Raw genomic sequence first — 18,143 nt, forward strand, 5'->3', positions numbered from 1 at the left:
CCAGAATTAGTGGGGCATTTTATACATTGTAAGATATAAAAATGTCAAATCACTCGATTGCACACCTGAAAATATAACCAGTATAATATGTCGACTAAACTTAAATTTAAAAAAATGTAAATTAAAAAATTAGTATTTACTTTTACTGTGTGGCTTGTGTAGATCATGACACTCCTTTATGAGTACCAACTGAGAACAAACAGCCAGTGACTGAGGACAAGGAGCGCGTGTGCATATACTGAGCTGAATAGGCCCCTTCACGGACCACTCTTCAGTCTTTTCTAACTTCATCTACAAATGTACCCTCCAAACAAATAGCCTGGGCTGAGCTCCAGTTTTACTGGGAGTGTCTGGCCTCTGTTGTGGTAACATAACATACCTAATGCCCATATGCCACCTTACCCTTCGTATGTCAGTCATAGAATCTGAATCAAAGAATGTTACAGCCGGAAAACAGAGACCTTACCCTAGCTCCTCTTTTTATAGAAAAGGAAACTGATCTATTTTAAAGCTACTTACCCCAGGTCACATAATTTGTAGGATTAAAACTTAATTCAAGATAAGAGAAAAACATTCTTGGTATTCATCAGGGATAACTTTGAGGCCAATCCTGGCAATGTAACATGGCAGGAAATATTAATAGGGTAACGCATGGGAAATAATTGGACTCATGAAATGTTTTTTCTCCTACCCAGCTTGTTATATGGAGGCAATACCTCACTAATAATTTTCTGTGTATACCCACAAAAGATAGAGCCTAAAAAATAGTGATTAAAAAATAAAGATGAATAGTAAAATCTGTGACCATTTTTCATCAAGGAAGATCTCATGTAAATACTATGTAACATGATCAGCAGCTCAGTTAATCCTGAGTCCTATCATGCTTCAGTCGTTGCTCTTCACTCAGGCATGGACAGTGTACCTTATTCAACTTCATGTGCCAGCAAAAAATACCAGGCACATGTTTGCTTTTTCCTCTCATCTCTCCAGCTACTCTTTCCTCTGCCTTTTAGGGTGAAAAATCAGCTGCACTTAAACTGACTGCTGACGTCTTTTGGTCTAGAAAAGCCCTCAGAAAAACCACAATAGTGAGCTGTACCTATATAAATAAGAGAATTGTGAATGTGTACAAAAGCCAATTCTAAACTTAGATCCTTACAAGATGAACATAGGAGCTAGCTACCAGCTGACCCTAATGCACAGACACTATTTATTGCAAAAGATGAAGGAGAAAGGCTAACTAGTCACTGATCACTACTGAGCTTTCTGGCTGCAAAGTTCTGTCTGTAGCTATTATCAATGGGCAATTTTACACTCAATTGCTTTTTAAATAATTCAAAACAGCTTTTATATTTTAAAGATAGAGCTCTAGGTTCTATTCTGTTTCCAATTAGAAAAAGCAATTTTACCCTTTTTTGCTTTCTTTATCACGCAAATAGTTAAATACTTCCGGCTGCTGCTGAGTCTCCACTTTAAAAATAGAAAATGCCACTGCATTTCTGGCCCATCCCCCACACTGCACCTACCAACCCGCTCCAAATGTTTCTGAATAGAGTTCAATGCCGAGGCCATTCTCCGGTTAGCACACAGGATCTTTGTGAAAGCCTGAAGGGAAGGAAAAAGTAGCATCCAGTCGCTGATATTTCTTGTGGCTAGAGCACTGCTGTTATGTCACCTGGTTGTCGCAGACAGACACATCAAGTACACTATGCCCGCAGATACTGCTGTTGAAAGGAACTGCATTAAGCAGACCCTCTCCAAAAGAAGGCTAGCGATAGAAGAATGTACTTCTAAACGAAAAGCTAGCTGGGGTATTCTGATCAGTCAAGGTTAGTAGAGCAGCCATTGCAAATCTGTTGGCTCCTGAAATAAATTAAACTCTATTGACTATGTTTGCAAATACTAACTTTAAATTGGGGGTGCTTTCCAGAATGCAGATTCTGAAATGTTAAGTGTATGGCATAGCAAAAGACCGCATCGTATTTTCCCTTTTTAGTGTGGAAAATGCATCTGAATTCTCAGTTTTGTGACTCTTAGTCTCTGGGCTGCTCACCTTTCCATTTCAGCAGGTGTTTCAAAGTTGATACGGAGACAAGGAAAGATGCTATTAAGCAGGAAAAGACTGTTTACATGCAATTAAATGTGGAAATTTTGACTCATTTAAATGAGACCAGAAAGTAGGAGGGTAATATAAGAAAATGAATAGGAGGACTTTCTTAAAGTGCTTGACACAAAGTTACTACTTTTTATAATAGAAAAATGTGAAACATATAAAGGAGAATGGGTGTAGTACTCAAGAGGAGCTATATGAGGAAATTATTTTTAAAAAGAATAATATACGTATTAGTTATAGTAGAACATCAATATGGTTGATGATAGATTTAAAGTTTGGAAATGAAGATTCAGAGATAAAAATGAACACCCCCCGCCCCAGGCTCCAGAAAACTGTAAGAGTTTTGTTTACTACATAATGGTTGGAGTGTGAAGAATATTATTTATAAATTATAAAATTTTAAAACATACAAAGAATATTTCTAAATAGGATAAAATATTATTTCTTTAAAAGCTTGAGGAAGCAACCTGATTCTTTCCCCTGACTCCAAATTACATTTCCTTTTAATTACTTTTTAACAATGAGATTATCAATAAAGAACAAATTAGCATGGATAAAAAATGGTTAACTGCAAAGAAGACAATTTAACAATTCAACAAGTGTTTATTGAGTACTTACTATGTGCTGGGCACTGTGCTAGATCCTAGGAAACAGTAATAAATAGTCTCATGGTCCTTAAAACCCAGGAGGAATGCAGGCAATTAACTAGCTTAGAATAAAGAGCTTTCTGTCCTTTTTTAAGTGAAGAGTAAATTACCTAAATATGCACTTGACCACAGGTATGAGCAACATAACAGGAATGGATGAAGTGATAAAAAAAAGTTTAAAAATAAGTAGATTAATTTATCTAGATGAATCTCACACAACTTTAATGAAGACAGGCTCCAGAGGAAGTTGAAAATAAGCTATAATGTTATGTTAAAGATCTAATTTTGTGTAAAGAAAATACAATTTTACACAATCTTCTTCTTATATGTATAGAAAATAAAAGAGAAATGTCTGAAGCTTTGATAAAAAAGGAAAGTCCTTAGCAAACTTTGATTAGATTAGCTTCGGATTTTTTTTTTTTTCCAGCACTCTCAATGAGAATGTAAATGGGCCCGGTCTTCCTGGAGGTAATTTGATGATGCATATTGAAATTTTAAAAATTTACACTAAGCAGATAGACACAATGACTCCTAAACATTATTTAAAAGGGGATTAACTAAATCAATAATGGTAAACCTATGCAATGAAATATATACTTTAAAGTAGTTATTTAAAGTGTTATAGAATTGTATTTTTGTGACATGGACCAATGACCACATGATATCCATCAATGAAAATTAATAGGTTAAAAGCAATCTGAATACTACGGCTGCATCTTGATTAAGATGATGTGAAGAGACAGGGAGGACTTTTTCATATGAAGTGGTCAAGAAAGGGCTCTCTGAGAAGGTAGTATTTCGGCGCAGAATAGAAGTCAGAGAGTAAACCATGTGGCTATTTCAGGAAGGAGCAATGCAGGTAGAATGAACAGAAAAGTATGTGTGGTGTGTTTGAGGGAAAGCAAGGAGACCGGTGTGGCCAGGCTAGGAAGATGGAAGGAGGGGGAGAGTCAGAACCTGAGATTGAGAGAAGCCTGGAGACCCTTGCAGGTCATGAAAAGGACTTTGGATTTTATTCTGACTAAGAAGGGCAGTCATTGGATTCCTTCTGATTTTAAAAGAAGGGCCATTCTGCTTCCTGTGTTTAGGACAGACTGTTGGAAGGGCGTGGGTGGAAACACAGACCAGTCAGGAGATTATTGCAATAAGTCAGGAGAGGGTAATTGTGGGTTGGTCGAGGGCAGCAGCAGTGGAGGCTATGAGATGATAGTTAATGTCTGGAGTATATGTAGATGGTAGATGCAAAAGGATTTACTGGTGTTTGTGGGTGGGGTGTAAGAAATAGAGGGAAATTAGGAATTACACAAAGGTTTTGGCCTTGAAGCACCTGGATGAGTGGAGGTGCCCTGTGCTGATAGGAGGGAGATTTAGAAGGGTCACAGTGAGAGTTCAGTTTCAGACATGTGAAACTGAATTTCCTATTTTCGTATATATGGATGTCCAAGTCGGGAAGTGAAGAGCCAACTGGAAACACAAGTCTGGAATTCAGAGGAGAGAGCTGGTCTGGAGATATAAATTTGGGTTAATCAACATGTGGATAATTTATATTTATGGAACTAGAAGGGGTATCCCCAAGAGTGAGTGTGGATAGATACAAGATCAGAACTTGGGATGATGTGGATCCATGAAAAATAAAAGATGAAAAAGAAGTACCTAGGCCAGTAATAACTGCCTCTTTGCAAAGAAGCACATGAAATTGTCAATGCACATGAAGTTTCCTTGAAAATCAATGTGCTTAATTTTAAGACTATATTATTGGTGTCAGGTGGCAAAGGGAATGATAATACTATTTAAAGCAATAGATAAGGAAAAAGGAATTCCTGGTTTTGAGAGAAAGATGATGAGTTTGATTTTAGAAATGTATTGAAATGCCAGCTAAATATCTAGGTTAGTATCCAGAATTCAATTTTAAATTGTGGCACTAAAATTGGTGTGAGACGCCAGGTAAGAGCTATAGATTGGAGAGTTATCCATATGGATGTGGTAATTGTCCCTAAATTTTGACCATTCCCTATCTATTTGTATCTCTTACAGATTTATAGGCAAAAGGAATGAGATGAACTAAGGCTTCGTAGTGTTAAAAATAAGTTAGTCTATCTTCTCTTTAAAAGCTATATTCAAAAGCTCATGGGCAGATACGTGGAAGTAATTTTTTAAAATGGAATGTGGATTTTATTATCATATTTGAAATGTGTTTGGTACTATGCTAAGCACTTCACATTCACCACAACCCTATGCTGTAAATAGAATTATCCTTCTCTTGGGAGACCCAAGATGGTGGAGGGTGCCTGCTTCCTTCCATGAACACATTGAAGTACAACTAAATTATAGCACAATCAACCTGGAAAACCATCTGAAGTCTGGCTGAACAGAAATTTTATAATTAAGGATATAAAGAAGAAGCCACAATGAGACTGGCTGACGGGGTGGAGATGCGAAACGGGCTGGTCCCAAACCTCTGGGTGGCAGATGAAAATTGGGAGGGACACCTTAGCCACAGAGGTACCCCCCACCCTGAGGAGTGAAGAACCTCAGCTCCACTCCAGGATTCCCCACCCAGAGTACTGGTGCCGGGAAGAGAAGGCCCCACAACATCTGCCTTTGAAAAACAGTGGAGATTCCAACCATCCTGATGGGATGGAAGGCTGCGGGAAACCCAGACCTCCTCTTAAAGGACCCACTCACTCGCAGGCACTCACCTTGGGCTCCAGTGGAGGAATGGTGATTTCAGAGGCATCAGAGGCCTACAGGGAGCAGACTGAGGTATGTGGTTTTGAGGCCAGGGCTGGAGGACAGTCCCATTTCCTGTGAGGGCTCCTCCTCCTGAGCAGCCGGCTGTCAGCTGCCATCTTTAATGTGTTGAGCCTGCCTCCTACGTTTATGACCAAATCTGAATCTGATTGGTCTGGTGAGCCCTGGGGTTCTACCCTGCTAACTCACTGGGACCCTGCCCCACCTAACTCCTCCAGTGCTGGAGACACTTTCTCCAAGATCAGCTAGCCCCATCCACATTGCACTTTTTCTTGGAAAACTATCTGAGTCCATGGGACCCAGGTGGGTGACGACAGGCCTCGGAGTGCTCTGAGACTTTTGCTGAGTAGCTCCAGGCTCAGAACTGGCACCACACGAGAGTCTACATTAAGCTGGTGACCACAACGCTTCCCACTGTAGTGACTCCCTGAGACTATGTCTTACCCAACTTGTGTATCCCATGAGGCTTTACCAAGGGCTGAACTTTAAGGGAGCCAGCAGGTGGCAGCAGGAATTGGAGTGTCCTGGCTTTTTGAGGAGCTGCCCCAGGTCCAGTACTGGTGGCAGCCATCCTTGGTTCACAGCATGGCCTCTCCCACGTGCCTCCAGGTTAGCCCAGGTAGCGAAAAACTGTTAGATTGCTTTGTAGCTTCTACCAGGTAGTCTCCACATGGTCACAGGCAGTGGGTGACCTGAGCCTGTACCAGAGCCCCTCCCAAGAAGCCCAGAACCAACATACTTGGAGATTGGCTTCCGACCACAACAGAGCACCACCCAATTAGCCCCACAAACTTCATACACAAAGGGGGGTCTCAACAGCCACCAGAGCTCCCTGGGGCGAATCCCACTCAGTGGGGTAAACCCCCTGCACAACAGCCCATAAGTTGTAGATGTGGCCAAACCCCACAGCTAGTCAGCCTGATGGTCAGTCCCACCCAATGATGTCCCACCCAATGATGTGCAATAGCAATCAAGGCTCAACTATAACAGGAAGGCACACTCAACTCACACAAAGGACACTCTTGGAGCAACAGGAGCAGGTGACCAGGGAGACTGTGCTAGGGCCCCATAGGGGACCTACTATATAAGGCCACCCAGCCCAGACTGGGAGACATAGCAGATCTGCCTCATACATAGAAACAAACACAGGGAGGCAGCAAAAATGAGAAAACAAAGAAATACATCCCAAAGGAAAGAACAGGAGATATCTCTGGAAAAAGAACTAAAGGAAATGGAGGCAAGCAACCTACCAGAGACATCAAAACAATGGTTATAAGAATGATCAAGGAATTTAGTGAGAACTTCAACAAAGAAATAGCAAGCATAGAAAAGGACATAGAAACCATAAAAAAGAACCAGACAGAAGTAAAGAATACAAATACAAATTGGCAGTAACAAAATAGTCATGGGGACGTAAAGTAAAGCACAGGGAATATAGTCAATAATATGGTAATAACTATGTATAATGCCAGGTGGGTACTAGCTTAGTCAGGGGGGTCACTTCTTAAATGACATAAATGTCTAACTACTGTGCTGCACCCCTGAAATTAATATAAAATAATATTGAACGTCAACTGTAATTGAAACATTTAAAAGGGGGTGGGGATAAAGGGCAATAAGAGGTCCAAATTTCTGGGCATAAAACAAATAAGTCATGGGGATGTAACGTACAGCATATGGAATATAGTCACTAATATTGCGATAGCATGGTACAGTGTCAGATGGTTGCTGGACTTATCATAGTGATCACTTCTTTAGGTATATAAATGTTGAACAATTATGGTGTATCCCTGAAATTCATATAATATTGTATGTTAGCTATATTTTTAATAAAAATCTTTAAAAAAAAAGAATTATCCTTTTCTTTACAGTTGAGAAAACAGGCTCAAGAGGTTAAATAACTAACAAAGGTCACATAACTTTTAACTGTGCTACAATTGGAATTCCAGTCTATCTGATGATGGCAGGCGTGCTCTATCCACAGCACCAAAGATTAGTAATGGGTCATTAGGGCAACTGAGTCATCTCACTCAAGGGTAGCACTGTGGTCTGAAGAGTGTCTTAAAAACTCTTTCTCCCTTGATTTTGAGTATTCATGGGGGAAACCACTATCTTCACTCTTTTTTTCTCGAGATAATCACGTAGCTTTCCACTTATCTGTTTTCGTTTTATGTGTTATTTTCTTGTTTTTTGTTTCCTATTCAGCCCCATAGACTATTTTCTTATGAAACAATGGAGGGCTCTAAACCATGAACAGGAAATCAATTAGAGTAAGTAATTCAGTGTATGTACCTGAAGTTCCCAAGGTACAGGTAAATCTGCTGGCTTCAGATCTGGACTAGCAGTATTCTGAGGGAATTTTCAGATAGATAATGAGAATGGAAAGACAAAGGCAGTCTCAATCTTTAAAGAGCCTGGTTTAGGCAACACATTCCTTCCTTCTCTGTCAATCATATCTTCCAGAAATTATGTGGCTCTATTAATCCGCTAAAAAGAAGAGTAAACAATAGAAGAATAATTGTTTTGTAACCTTGTGAGTAGGGATGGGCTAGATGTTGTTGAACCTGAAGCTTATCCATAGGGGATTGCCTTTAAGAAAAATAACATGGAATTACAGATAGTCTTAGAAAGTTTTCCGTGCAAATAGGGGTCCTAAACTGCAGTTTTGTTGGCTTTATGGTAAAGCTACCTCCATTATGAAGACGGTTATTGATTTAATATTTTATAATGAAGGAGCTGTAGAATGAATTAACATTTTGTACTCAGATTCATACATGACGATATCATGGCTTCTCACCTGTCCTTATTACTCTGTGTCTGAAATGTGTCCTGCCTTTCCTATTTTGATACCTCTGAGGAAAAGCGGGTATGCCCCAAACTCTGCATCATTGCTAAATTAACTCTCCAGTGAGTCTGCATCCCACTCCTGTGGTGGTACTAAGATGCGGAGACAGCAAAGACTTCCTAAAAAATAAAATACTTTCATCATAGCCGTGGGCAGAAATCTAATTGTAATACTTTTATCTCATTGCAGGACACACACTATGAGGAGAAAAAAATAAAGTTAGGATCAGCAATTTCTCAAATATAGAGGAATTATAACAAGTAAAGGAAATTTTGAAAATAAATCAGGTTTTCAAAACCTGTTTTTCTTTTTGGAAGTGAAAGGTCATATTACAAGGAGCTTAGAGCTCCTTAAAATGGCCGAATAGAACTAGCAAATGACATGCGATTTTTTTAATGCTGATCAAAAAGAAATATGAGTCGGATTTACCTCAACAGTGGCTGGCTTGAAGTGCCGTGGGGAGATGGTGATTTAGGTATGATATAGACCCTTACCAAACTGTGTGTCTAAGAACGTGAATGTTTTTGCTCTAGCAATGTAGTGTTTACAAGGCAAGGCAGGCTTTCTCCCTGTAAATTATATACCAGATGTCTGGGAACTAGTGTTGTTTCTAAATATAGTCAGAGTCACCTTCTGTGTAGCTATACAGAAACCATAACAGTAAGCGTTTGATTAGCGTGGTGAAAGTTACATATATTTTGTAAAATAATTTTCACACTGAGTAATTCATCCTAAAGAATTAAATTAACATTTTTTAAAAATCTTAGGTACCGAATTAAAGTCTAACAAGATTGTAAAGTTACTGAATTGTTGTATGCAAAGATATTTATATTTTGTTTGGTCTTGAGAAAGCTTACAAATCTTTCTAATATAAAGAATATTTGTATTGAAAGGTAAGATATTTAATTTTGAAGGCATTTGACTAGAAATGTGCAGTTGCTAAATTTCAGATTTTAGAGAGGAGAAATAGAGAGGAGTTAAGATTTAGTTCAAAACAGAAATTGGAGCATGATATAGTATCCTTTGACTCTCACATGTTACCAGATTAATTACAGAAGTTCTTCTAAGGAATTACAAGGAAGCAAATTTGTTGGGGATCCTGGGAAGTTAAATAAGCAGAATTCAAACAAAAATACTTTTTTTCATTGAGTAGTATGTATGTACTACTAAATTGCTCTTTTAATAGATTGATATATCTTTATTTCTTATAGCTGACTTAGGAAAGAAAAATGTAGCAGCAGTTGATTGCTGGCTTAAATACCTGTATGAGTCATGCAATCGCTTTATATAGTGTATTTAATTAAACCGATAGCACTGAAAATCATTTCAGTCAATAGATGGCTTGAGTTTTTCCCTCGTTTTGGATTGAGCCCTAGAATTCGTAGTAAAATCTCCCATTTACCAGTTTATGTTCAGTAAAGAATACTAGGTATTATTTATTGTGCATTTACATAGCAGGTACTCATGCCTCAATCCTGACCCACAGGTAGCGCTTTTCCCATTTGATGAGGAAACTGGTTCTCATGTTTAGATGACTGCATGAAGGCCACTATCCAGGCCTGCCTGGCCCCTCAGTCTTTTTCCTCTGGGAGCTTCTGGGCTCTAGACCTCACCTGGTCTCTATTTCCTCCTCCTCCTCCTCCTGTTCCCACCTGCCCACTGCCTGAAGGATTAATGACAGGTAGCAGGGGTTCTATGCAGTGAGCCGAGCAGAGCTCAGCCCAGGACATAACTGGCCAGTGCACTCTTCTAAGCCTTTGTCCCTGCCTGAGGGGACAAGAGATCCCTTTTCTCAAATGGTATATTTTCAGTGGTTTTGTCACTGACCACCTGTCCACACTTTCCAGCAGATTTCTGTGACGTTTAACTCCTTTTCCATGCCAATGGAGGGCATATTAATAGCAAATAAATACACCCACATAAAATCTGGCTTCAGCTCTTTTTCTCCCCATCCTGGTGGACTTAAGTCTTAGTGATTAAAAAAAATGAGAGTGGGGACAAAAAGCTATGTGACAGTCTAGGGGAAATACTGTGGGTTGGGATATAGGGGGCAAATTCGAATATTTCATTTCTTTATTTTGGCTCTCGTGTAGCCTGTTTTGTAAATGACCCCTTTTCCCTCTCTTTTTTATTTTCTCTTTTGTGAACACCAGCAAGCATTGCTGCAAAATACATTCATTTTGATGGACAAATACATTAGTATGCAAAAGAGCAATACTGAGTTCCCCATAGTTGCAAATATTGTTAGCTTTGTGCCCCTTAAAGGTTTTTATAATATACTAGAAAGAAATGAGTCCAGAATGGATCCCAAAGGCCATTTCTCCAGGCTTTTGCCAACCCCAACCTTTGGTTAATTGCTGTTAGCTAGTGATGATGGAAGAACAGGTAGTGCTAAGGAATGGGTATCACATAATTCAGCGGACAGCTTTTAGAGATAAGGAAAATGAACTTACTAAGCCATTAGACAGGAGGAAACACAAGACCATTTGTCCATATTATAAACTATTATTTAAAGTCAAACAATTTAATCATTGATTACTGAAAACCTTAATCATTTACTGTTGCTTTGCTGATTAAACTGAACATAGTGGTTTCCCATATACAATCTGTTTTGAAAGTGAATATTATAATTTTGTTATTTTCTTATTTAAATTTCACAGTGAAAATTGATATATTTTCTGAACTCCCCCAGAGTTTCACTCTGCAATCAAGTTGCTTATTTTAATGATAAAACAAATGGACATGTATGATTTGTAAAGCATCAAATTTCATCTTCAAAGCTGGAACTCGAAACATAGTTATTCCCCAAACTAATAATATTAACAATGATGACTTTTGCATTTTATGTAAGAAGAACATAATGCTCCAATTTCTTTAATTATTATTTTGCCACCAAATTTTGTCCTATCAACAAATATTTATTGGTGCGAAATATTTCAATTCTGCTTTTAATATACATAATAAGAGTGTTGCATACTGGTAAGAAATAATACACAAAAGCTAATGATAGTAACTCTTCTTTCAGTTGAAATCTCAGATAATTGGATGTTTGGCTTACTCATTTTTTTTGGATGAGCAAGAAATAGCGATAGATGGCAAGGCAGATCAAAGACAGTGCAGTGTCATAACTAGGAGTATAAGCTCCAGTGTTAGACTACGTGATTCTCTTTAAATGATTTCACTTGTTCTAGCTCTCATCTCCTCAATGTTAAAATAGAAATAATTGTGTATACTCCAAGGAGTTGTGAGAACTAGATGAGATACTGTACACAATTCTTAGCACATAATAAACACTATTCAACATTAGCTATTATGATTATTATGACTTGTAAATCAGTACTAGTAAGTAGAAGTCTCTTCCCCATTTCCCTTAGGCATTGTATTTTCAATAAAATCTCACAATATCATTGTTTATAAAAAGACTGATGATTGGTAGTTGACTTCTGTTTTCTATACCAGGTTCACATGATCATTTCATTAACTGTGATATGTGTCTCACATTTTGTTCAGTGGAATTATTTGGACCTCACTCATGTTGTGGCAAGGTTCTACTGTACGACTGTACTATAGAAGCAGCACAGGTGTATGTGTAGACTTTTTCAAAGTTACAAAATGTAGGAATAATTAGGTGGTTTCGAAAGTATAACACACTGCTATGTTTCTAATCATTTTCCTGACATAAACAGGCTTTCGACATGCTTTTTCATAAAATTCCTATTTCTGACTAACAGCTAAGTGACTTTATTTAAATTGCACTAGAATTGAATAGCAGATTTTTAAAAATAATTTTTATTTATTTGCATCCTATGGATCCAAAAATGGGGGAAGAGTCAGTAGACAAGGAGACAAATATTAGCAAACATGACCCCATTACATTGGGAAGATTTTTCTCTCTAGTCAACATTGAATTAATTTATCAGCTAATGACATGTCCATGAAATAGGTCCTGTTTGATTTCAAGAGAATCACTGTGTATCAACCCAGTATCTTATAAAACCACCTATCATTGTTTCTTCACAAGGTAAGGAGAGATGGGAAGGGATGGTGTACCTCTGGGTACATCCTCTTGGCTAGGTGTGTAGAGGGGCTGGGGAAAGAAGGAAAAGGGGATTTCCACATGGGAAAATACTGATTTTTCTAATGGGAGGGGTGCAAAAGACATGTCAGGACAGGAGGACTTGGGGGCATGATGTCAGTGTTTTCCCACCCAGGGCACAGGGTTGGAGAGTTTTAGTGCCACTATCTGCCAACCACTAGATGACCACTTGGCATTATCAGCAGCCTTTCAAACACCGATGACTGTCTACCCCTCCCAATCTGTGACACACTCCTTCTAGGGCTCATTTCACTGGTTCCAAATTTCAGGACTTGGGGCTCAGCTACTCATCCTCCTTGGCAACATGTTGCAGCCCAGTCACACCAGGGCAGGGAAGCTGGGGTGCAGAGAGCAGAGAAATAGCAGGGTAGGTGGGGAGTGTGGAGAGGTGAGTGTTCCAGCTACCTTTCCTACTAAAAGTGCAAAAAAATTTTTTTTTCTGGGTACTGTCTGAAAAACCATGAAACAGAGGTAGGATTTTGTTTGTTTGTTTAGGTGCCCGATCTAGTGACCTTAATCTTCCTCTTCTTTGTAGGATAATTCCAAGGGTGCAGTAATTCTGGGATTCGTCAATTCCCGAATGTGAACTACAGCTCCTGAATCTGGGAACTGCCAATCTGAATCCTTTAGATAAGAATCAAATTTCCTGGTGTAGGGTGTACATGTCTTGGTAACTTTGTGAATACTGAATCTGAGTAATTTACATCTCACAGGAATTGATCCTGCCTAATAGGGTTTACTTGGACTCAGAGATGTTTGTTTTCTTTCTTTTCTGGCAGGTTCCTGGGCAGATCGCTCACCACTACATGAAGCAGCAAGTCAAGGTCGCCTCCTTGCTCTGAGAACATTATTATCCCAGGTAAAATACTACATTTGCTTAAAATAGGCCCCATCATGAGCATAGGACATTAGTCATCAAAAGTAATCAACTCAAAAACCATAAAATTGCCTCATAAATTTTGTTAGTCTTTTTATTTTAACTCACATGGCAGTCAAGTCTGCAGTTTCTCATTTATCTTTGAAACTTCTTCATAAATATTTTGGTATAATCCTATGTCTTAGTATTTCAAATTTCTCATACAGTGTATTTGTTCACTGATAGACATATTTAAGCAAGAAGTAATTGGATTTATGTATTATTTATTAAGCATCTTAAATATGATTGATTCTGTACAATGTGTACAGCTTATTGCAAACTTAATTCAGCCATAAAATATCCAAAAAGGTGTAATCAGACCAGATGCCTAGACAATCTGTTCAATATTATGGTAATCTGTAATACGTTACGGGAAATTGCCTACGAAAGCTATAATATCATTTCTACACCTTCCTGCTCATCAGACTCACCAGAGGAAAAATGAAAAACACAGATTCTTTATTGAAATAGAAAGTGCTCTGGCTTCGCCTGTGCATTTTAAAAATTTTCCAACATGATTCCAATGTACACCCAGATCAGGAAGCCATTGCCCTAGTATTTCCCAGTATTGAAGAGAAAAGAATTTTCTCTGATGGCTATGATGGAAGGAAGGGTAGTGTCGCCCAATTATACAGCACTGCCCTGGGCTCGGGACCTAGATTCCAGGCTGGCACTGGACGTGAATCACAACTTACCTGAGCGTCCATTTTTTTCATCTGTGAGGACTTAGGACGAGATGCTCCCTTAGGGCCATCCACTTCCGTGATAACCATGCGACTGTTTTGTTTGTTCATCACTTGATGAAAAAAAAAAAAAACAGAAAAAACACTGCAAAAAGTAATGTCTAAAGGGTAACCCCCTGAAAGGGTCATGCAGTTCTTTGAAAGGAGAGCAGTCTTAGGATATTTTGCAACGTGTATCACATATCCACTGACAGGCCAGCCAGGAAGAGTTGGAGGCTGCCTCAAAGCTTCTCGAAGGGAATCTTGACCTTCCAGATGCTTCTGTCATCTGGTCACGCTAGTGCGTGGCAGTTAGGAATTAGTACTCAAGTCTGACTGCTGGCTAGCCAATTCAAAATCTTTGAAAGGATAATTTAAGAGATCTTAAAAATTGCCACTTGCTAATAACAAAGATTTAGGATGATAATTTTCTTGCCTTCATTTTAAGAGTCCTCGTGTCCATTCTGGCATTACAGATCATGGCAATCTGTAATATGTTATAGGGATTTGACCCTGAAAATCTTCCTTTTAGAGTGTTTAGTATGATTGTCAATAGAATTACTAAAAATAGCAAGACGGGAAAGAATCTCATATCCTAATAATATTTAATTATTTTAGTCTAATATCATTAGTTTAATTGGAATAAAAATTCGAAAAGTGTTTAGTTGTGATTGAATAATAACATCAGATGTTTCCTATATGCTGGGCACTGTACTAATCATTACTTTTCATGCATCATCTCATTTAATGTTCATGATAATGCTAAAATTTGGAGGTTAGTGTACTCATCCTAATTAAAACAATGACTGTATTACGGAACAAAGCTTCCAACCCACATCTAACTGACGCCATAGTCAGAGCTCCTAACCACTAGCATGGAGAACCTAGTCAGACCTATTTAGTGACAAAAATTCACAAAGCAGCTTATTACAATTAGGATATTTTTTCCTCCAGTATGGGCTATCATGTAATTTTATAGCCCCAATCAAAAAAAAAAAAAGTAATCCAATCTATAAAGAGTCTTTATTTCTACAAAACAAACAAACAAATAAAACAATAGAAACCAAAACAATTCATAAAGATAAAAAAGCTCAGACAGCAAAGTTTAAATAACACATTCAGAATCTATTGGACTAAATATCTAAGGTAGTATTGGGTTTAGTTATGATGGTGTTACAATAATGGCGATCAGGAATCTTGACAACTGATTGGCTCTATGGCAATCAAACTGGCCTTTCCTGAATTGCCTGAGATTCCTTCATCTTTTCTGTCACTCTCTAATGAAAATTGTAGAAATGATTTTATATAACTATTTGCTCACCTTTCAAAATTATTCCGATCACATTTAGGGTTATAATGTGAATGCTGTCACCATAGACCATGTCACCCCATTGCATGAAGCCTGCCTTGAAGATCATGTGGCATGTGCCAAAACTCTTTTGGAAGCTGGAGCTAATGTAAGTACCTATTAAAAATACTTTTAATACTTTTACTCAACTTTTTCAGATCTACTGACTAAGCAAATTGAGCAGAGGTCTCATTTTTCTTTTCTTTCCTTCTTAATAGTTTTTAAAAGACAGCAGAATAAAAATAAAGCTCTCAAATCGCCCCCAGCCTTCTCATTGCACTCTAAGAAGGATTTCCAATCACTGTAAAAATGGGTAGCATGCTGCATAATATGGAACGTTATTTAGGCTATTTCCTGATTTCATGATTCTAAATAGAAATAGATGAACATCTATTTTGCCTATCTTTTGGATGATTTTCTTTAGATAAATTCTTAGAAATATAATTTCCAGCTTAAACTTGACACCAGCAAAGTGGCTTTGTCACAACTTTCATCACCATTACATTTGTTGACTATTTTCGTAATTGAACAGTACCTAGCCATTGAATTAGTCTTTGTGTAATTGAATCTTGAGCATGCATTTGTTTCATGATTTTTAGTTGCATGCCCACTCTGTGAATTATCTACCACATCCTATTTCTGTTTATCTCTTGAAATTTTAAAGCTTTCCTTATTGACATGTCTGAGTTAAATATACTTTGTCATATTTATGGCGCACATTTTCCCAATCATTTCTGTGAGTACATCACATAACTTTTAAAAATGCTTAATAATTAATCACATATGACTGTAAATCTCACTCTTAGATTTTGGTTTGGTTTAGGTAAATGCAATCACAATAGATGGCGTGACTCCATTATTCAATGCTTGCTCACAAGGCAGTGCAAGCTGCACAGAACTTCTTTTGGAATATGGTGCCAAACCCCAGCTGGAGTCATGTCTTCCTTCTCCCACACATGAGGCTGCCAGCAAAGGTAACAGTTATGGAATTAAGTGACAAGGGGAGAATGTTCCTTCAGCAACATGCAGTGCTCCATTGATCTGTCAATGAATAACACTGCAGAGAGAAGCATCAGAGTGAGGTGTGTGGCTGGGGGAATGGGCATTAAGGAAAAGTAAACTCATTTTTACTTTGTGTTGGCAGGTCACCATGAATGTCTAGAAATACTGATATCCTGGGGCATAGATGTTGACCAAGACATTCCTCATTTGGGAACCCCTCTGTATGTAGCTTGTATGTCACAGCAATTCCATTGCATCCGGAAGCTTCTTTATGCTGGTAATTTTCTTTAAAACACCTTCCATTCTGTCCATACACACAAGCAATTATTCAGCTCCATATTTATTTTTAAAAATATTTTTAATTTTTATTTACAGTTGATATACAATATTATATCAGTTTCATGTGTACAAATGGTGATTAGACATTCATATAACTTATGAAGTGCTCACCCTGAAAAATCCAATACCCATTGGACAACATAGATACCCATCTGACAACATAGATAGTTATTATAATACTACTGACTACATCACCCATGCTATACATCCCCATCTCCATTTTTATAACTACCAAATTGCATCTCTTAATCTCCTCCACCTTCCTCCATCCTCCCAACTGTCCTCACCAGCAACCATCATAATGCTCTCTGTATCTATCGGCTTGTTTTTGTTTTGATTGTTCGTTTATCCTGTTCCTTAAATTCCTTATATGAGTGAAATCATATGACTTCTGTCTTTCTCTGACTGAATTACTCCACTCTGCACAATACCCTCTAGGTCCATCCATGTTGTTGTAGATGGCAAGATTTCATTCTTTTTTATGGCTGAGTAATATTCCACTGTATATATGTACCACCTCTTCATTATCTATTCATCCCTTAATGAACACCCTGGTTGCCTCCATATCTTTGCTATTGTAAATAATGCTGCAATGAACATATGGCTGCACATGACCTTTTGAAGTAATGCTTTGACTTTCTTCAGATAAATGCCCAGAAATAGAATTACTGGATCCTTTTTTGTCTCTTGTTATAAGCCTTTATTTTAAAGTTTATTTTGTCTGGTATAAGTATTACTACTCCAGTTTTTACTTTTTGTTTTTATTTTCATTAAATATATTTTTTCCATCCCTTTAGTTTCAGTCTGTGTGTGTCTTTTGAGCTGAAGTGAGTCTCTTGTAGGCGGCATCTGTAAGGGTTTTATTTTCTTGTCCATTGAGCCACTTTATGACTTTTGATTGAAGCATTTAATCTATTTACATTTACAGTAATTGCTGATAGATATGTAGTTATTGCAATTTTATTATATATATTTTTTATCTTTTTTTTTCCTTCTTAAACAAGTCCCTTTAACATTTGTTGTAATACTGGTTTGGTGGTAATGAACTCCTTTAGCTTTTTCTTGTGTGGGAAGCTGTTTATCTGTCCTTCGATTCTAAATGATAGCTTTGCTGGGTAGAGTAATTTTGGTTGTAGGTCCTTGCATTTCATCACGTTGAGTATTTTGTGACAGTTGCTTCTGACCTGCAAAGTTTCTGCTGAGAAATCAGCTGTCAGTCTTATGAGAGCTCTCTTGTAAGTAACTAACTGCTTTTCTCTTGCTGCTTTTAAGATTTTCTTTTTTTCTTTAACCTTTGGCATTTTAATTATGATGTGACTTGGTGTAGATCTCTTTGGATTCATCTTGGGAAGAATTGATTCTCA

General features: G+C 37.9%; 1 protein-coding gene across 1 annotated transcript in view; it reads left to right on the top strand.

The window, feature by feature from the left end:
* The window catches only part of ASB5 (ankyrin repeat and SOCS box containing 5), a 50,841-nt gene that overhangs the window by 28,209 nt on the left and 4,489 nt on the right, over positions 1 to 18,143 (top strand). The window contains exons 2-5 of the mRNA XM_033103867.1: positions 13,232 to 13,311; positions 15,440 to 15,547; positions 16,262 to 16,412; positions 16,583 to 16,717. Of these exons, the coding sequence (XP_032959758.1) occupies positions 13,232 to 13,311; positions 15,440 to 15,547; positions 16,262 to 16,412; positions 16,583 to 16,717 (474 nt within the window). The remainder of the gene's footprint in view (positions 1 to 13,231; positions 13,312 to 15,439; positions 15,548 to 16,261; positions 16,413 to 16,582; positions 16,718 to 18,143) is intronic.

The sequence above is a fragment of the Rhinolophus ferrumequinum genome, chromosome 4, assembly GCF_004115265.2.
Source record: "Rhinolophus ferrumequinum isolate MPI-CBG mRhiFer1 chromosome 4, mRhiFer1_v1.p, whole genome shotgun sequence".
In the NCBI taxonomy this organism is placed as follows: Eukaryota; Metazoa; Chordata; class Mammalia; order Chiroptera; family Rhinolophidae; genus Rhinolophus; species Rhinolophus ferrumequinum.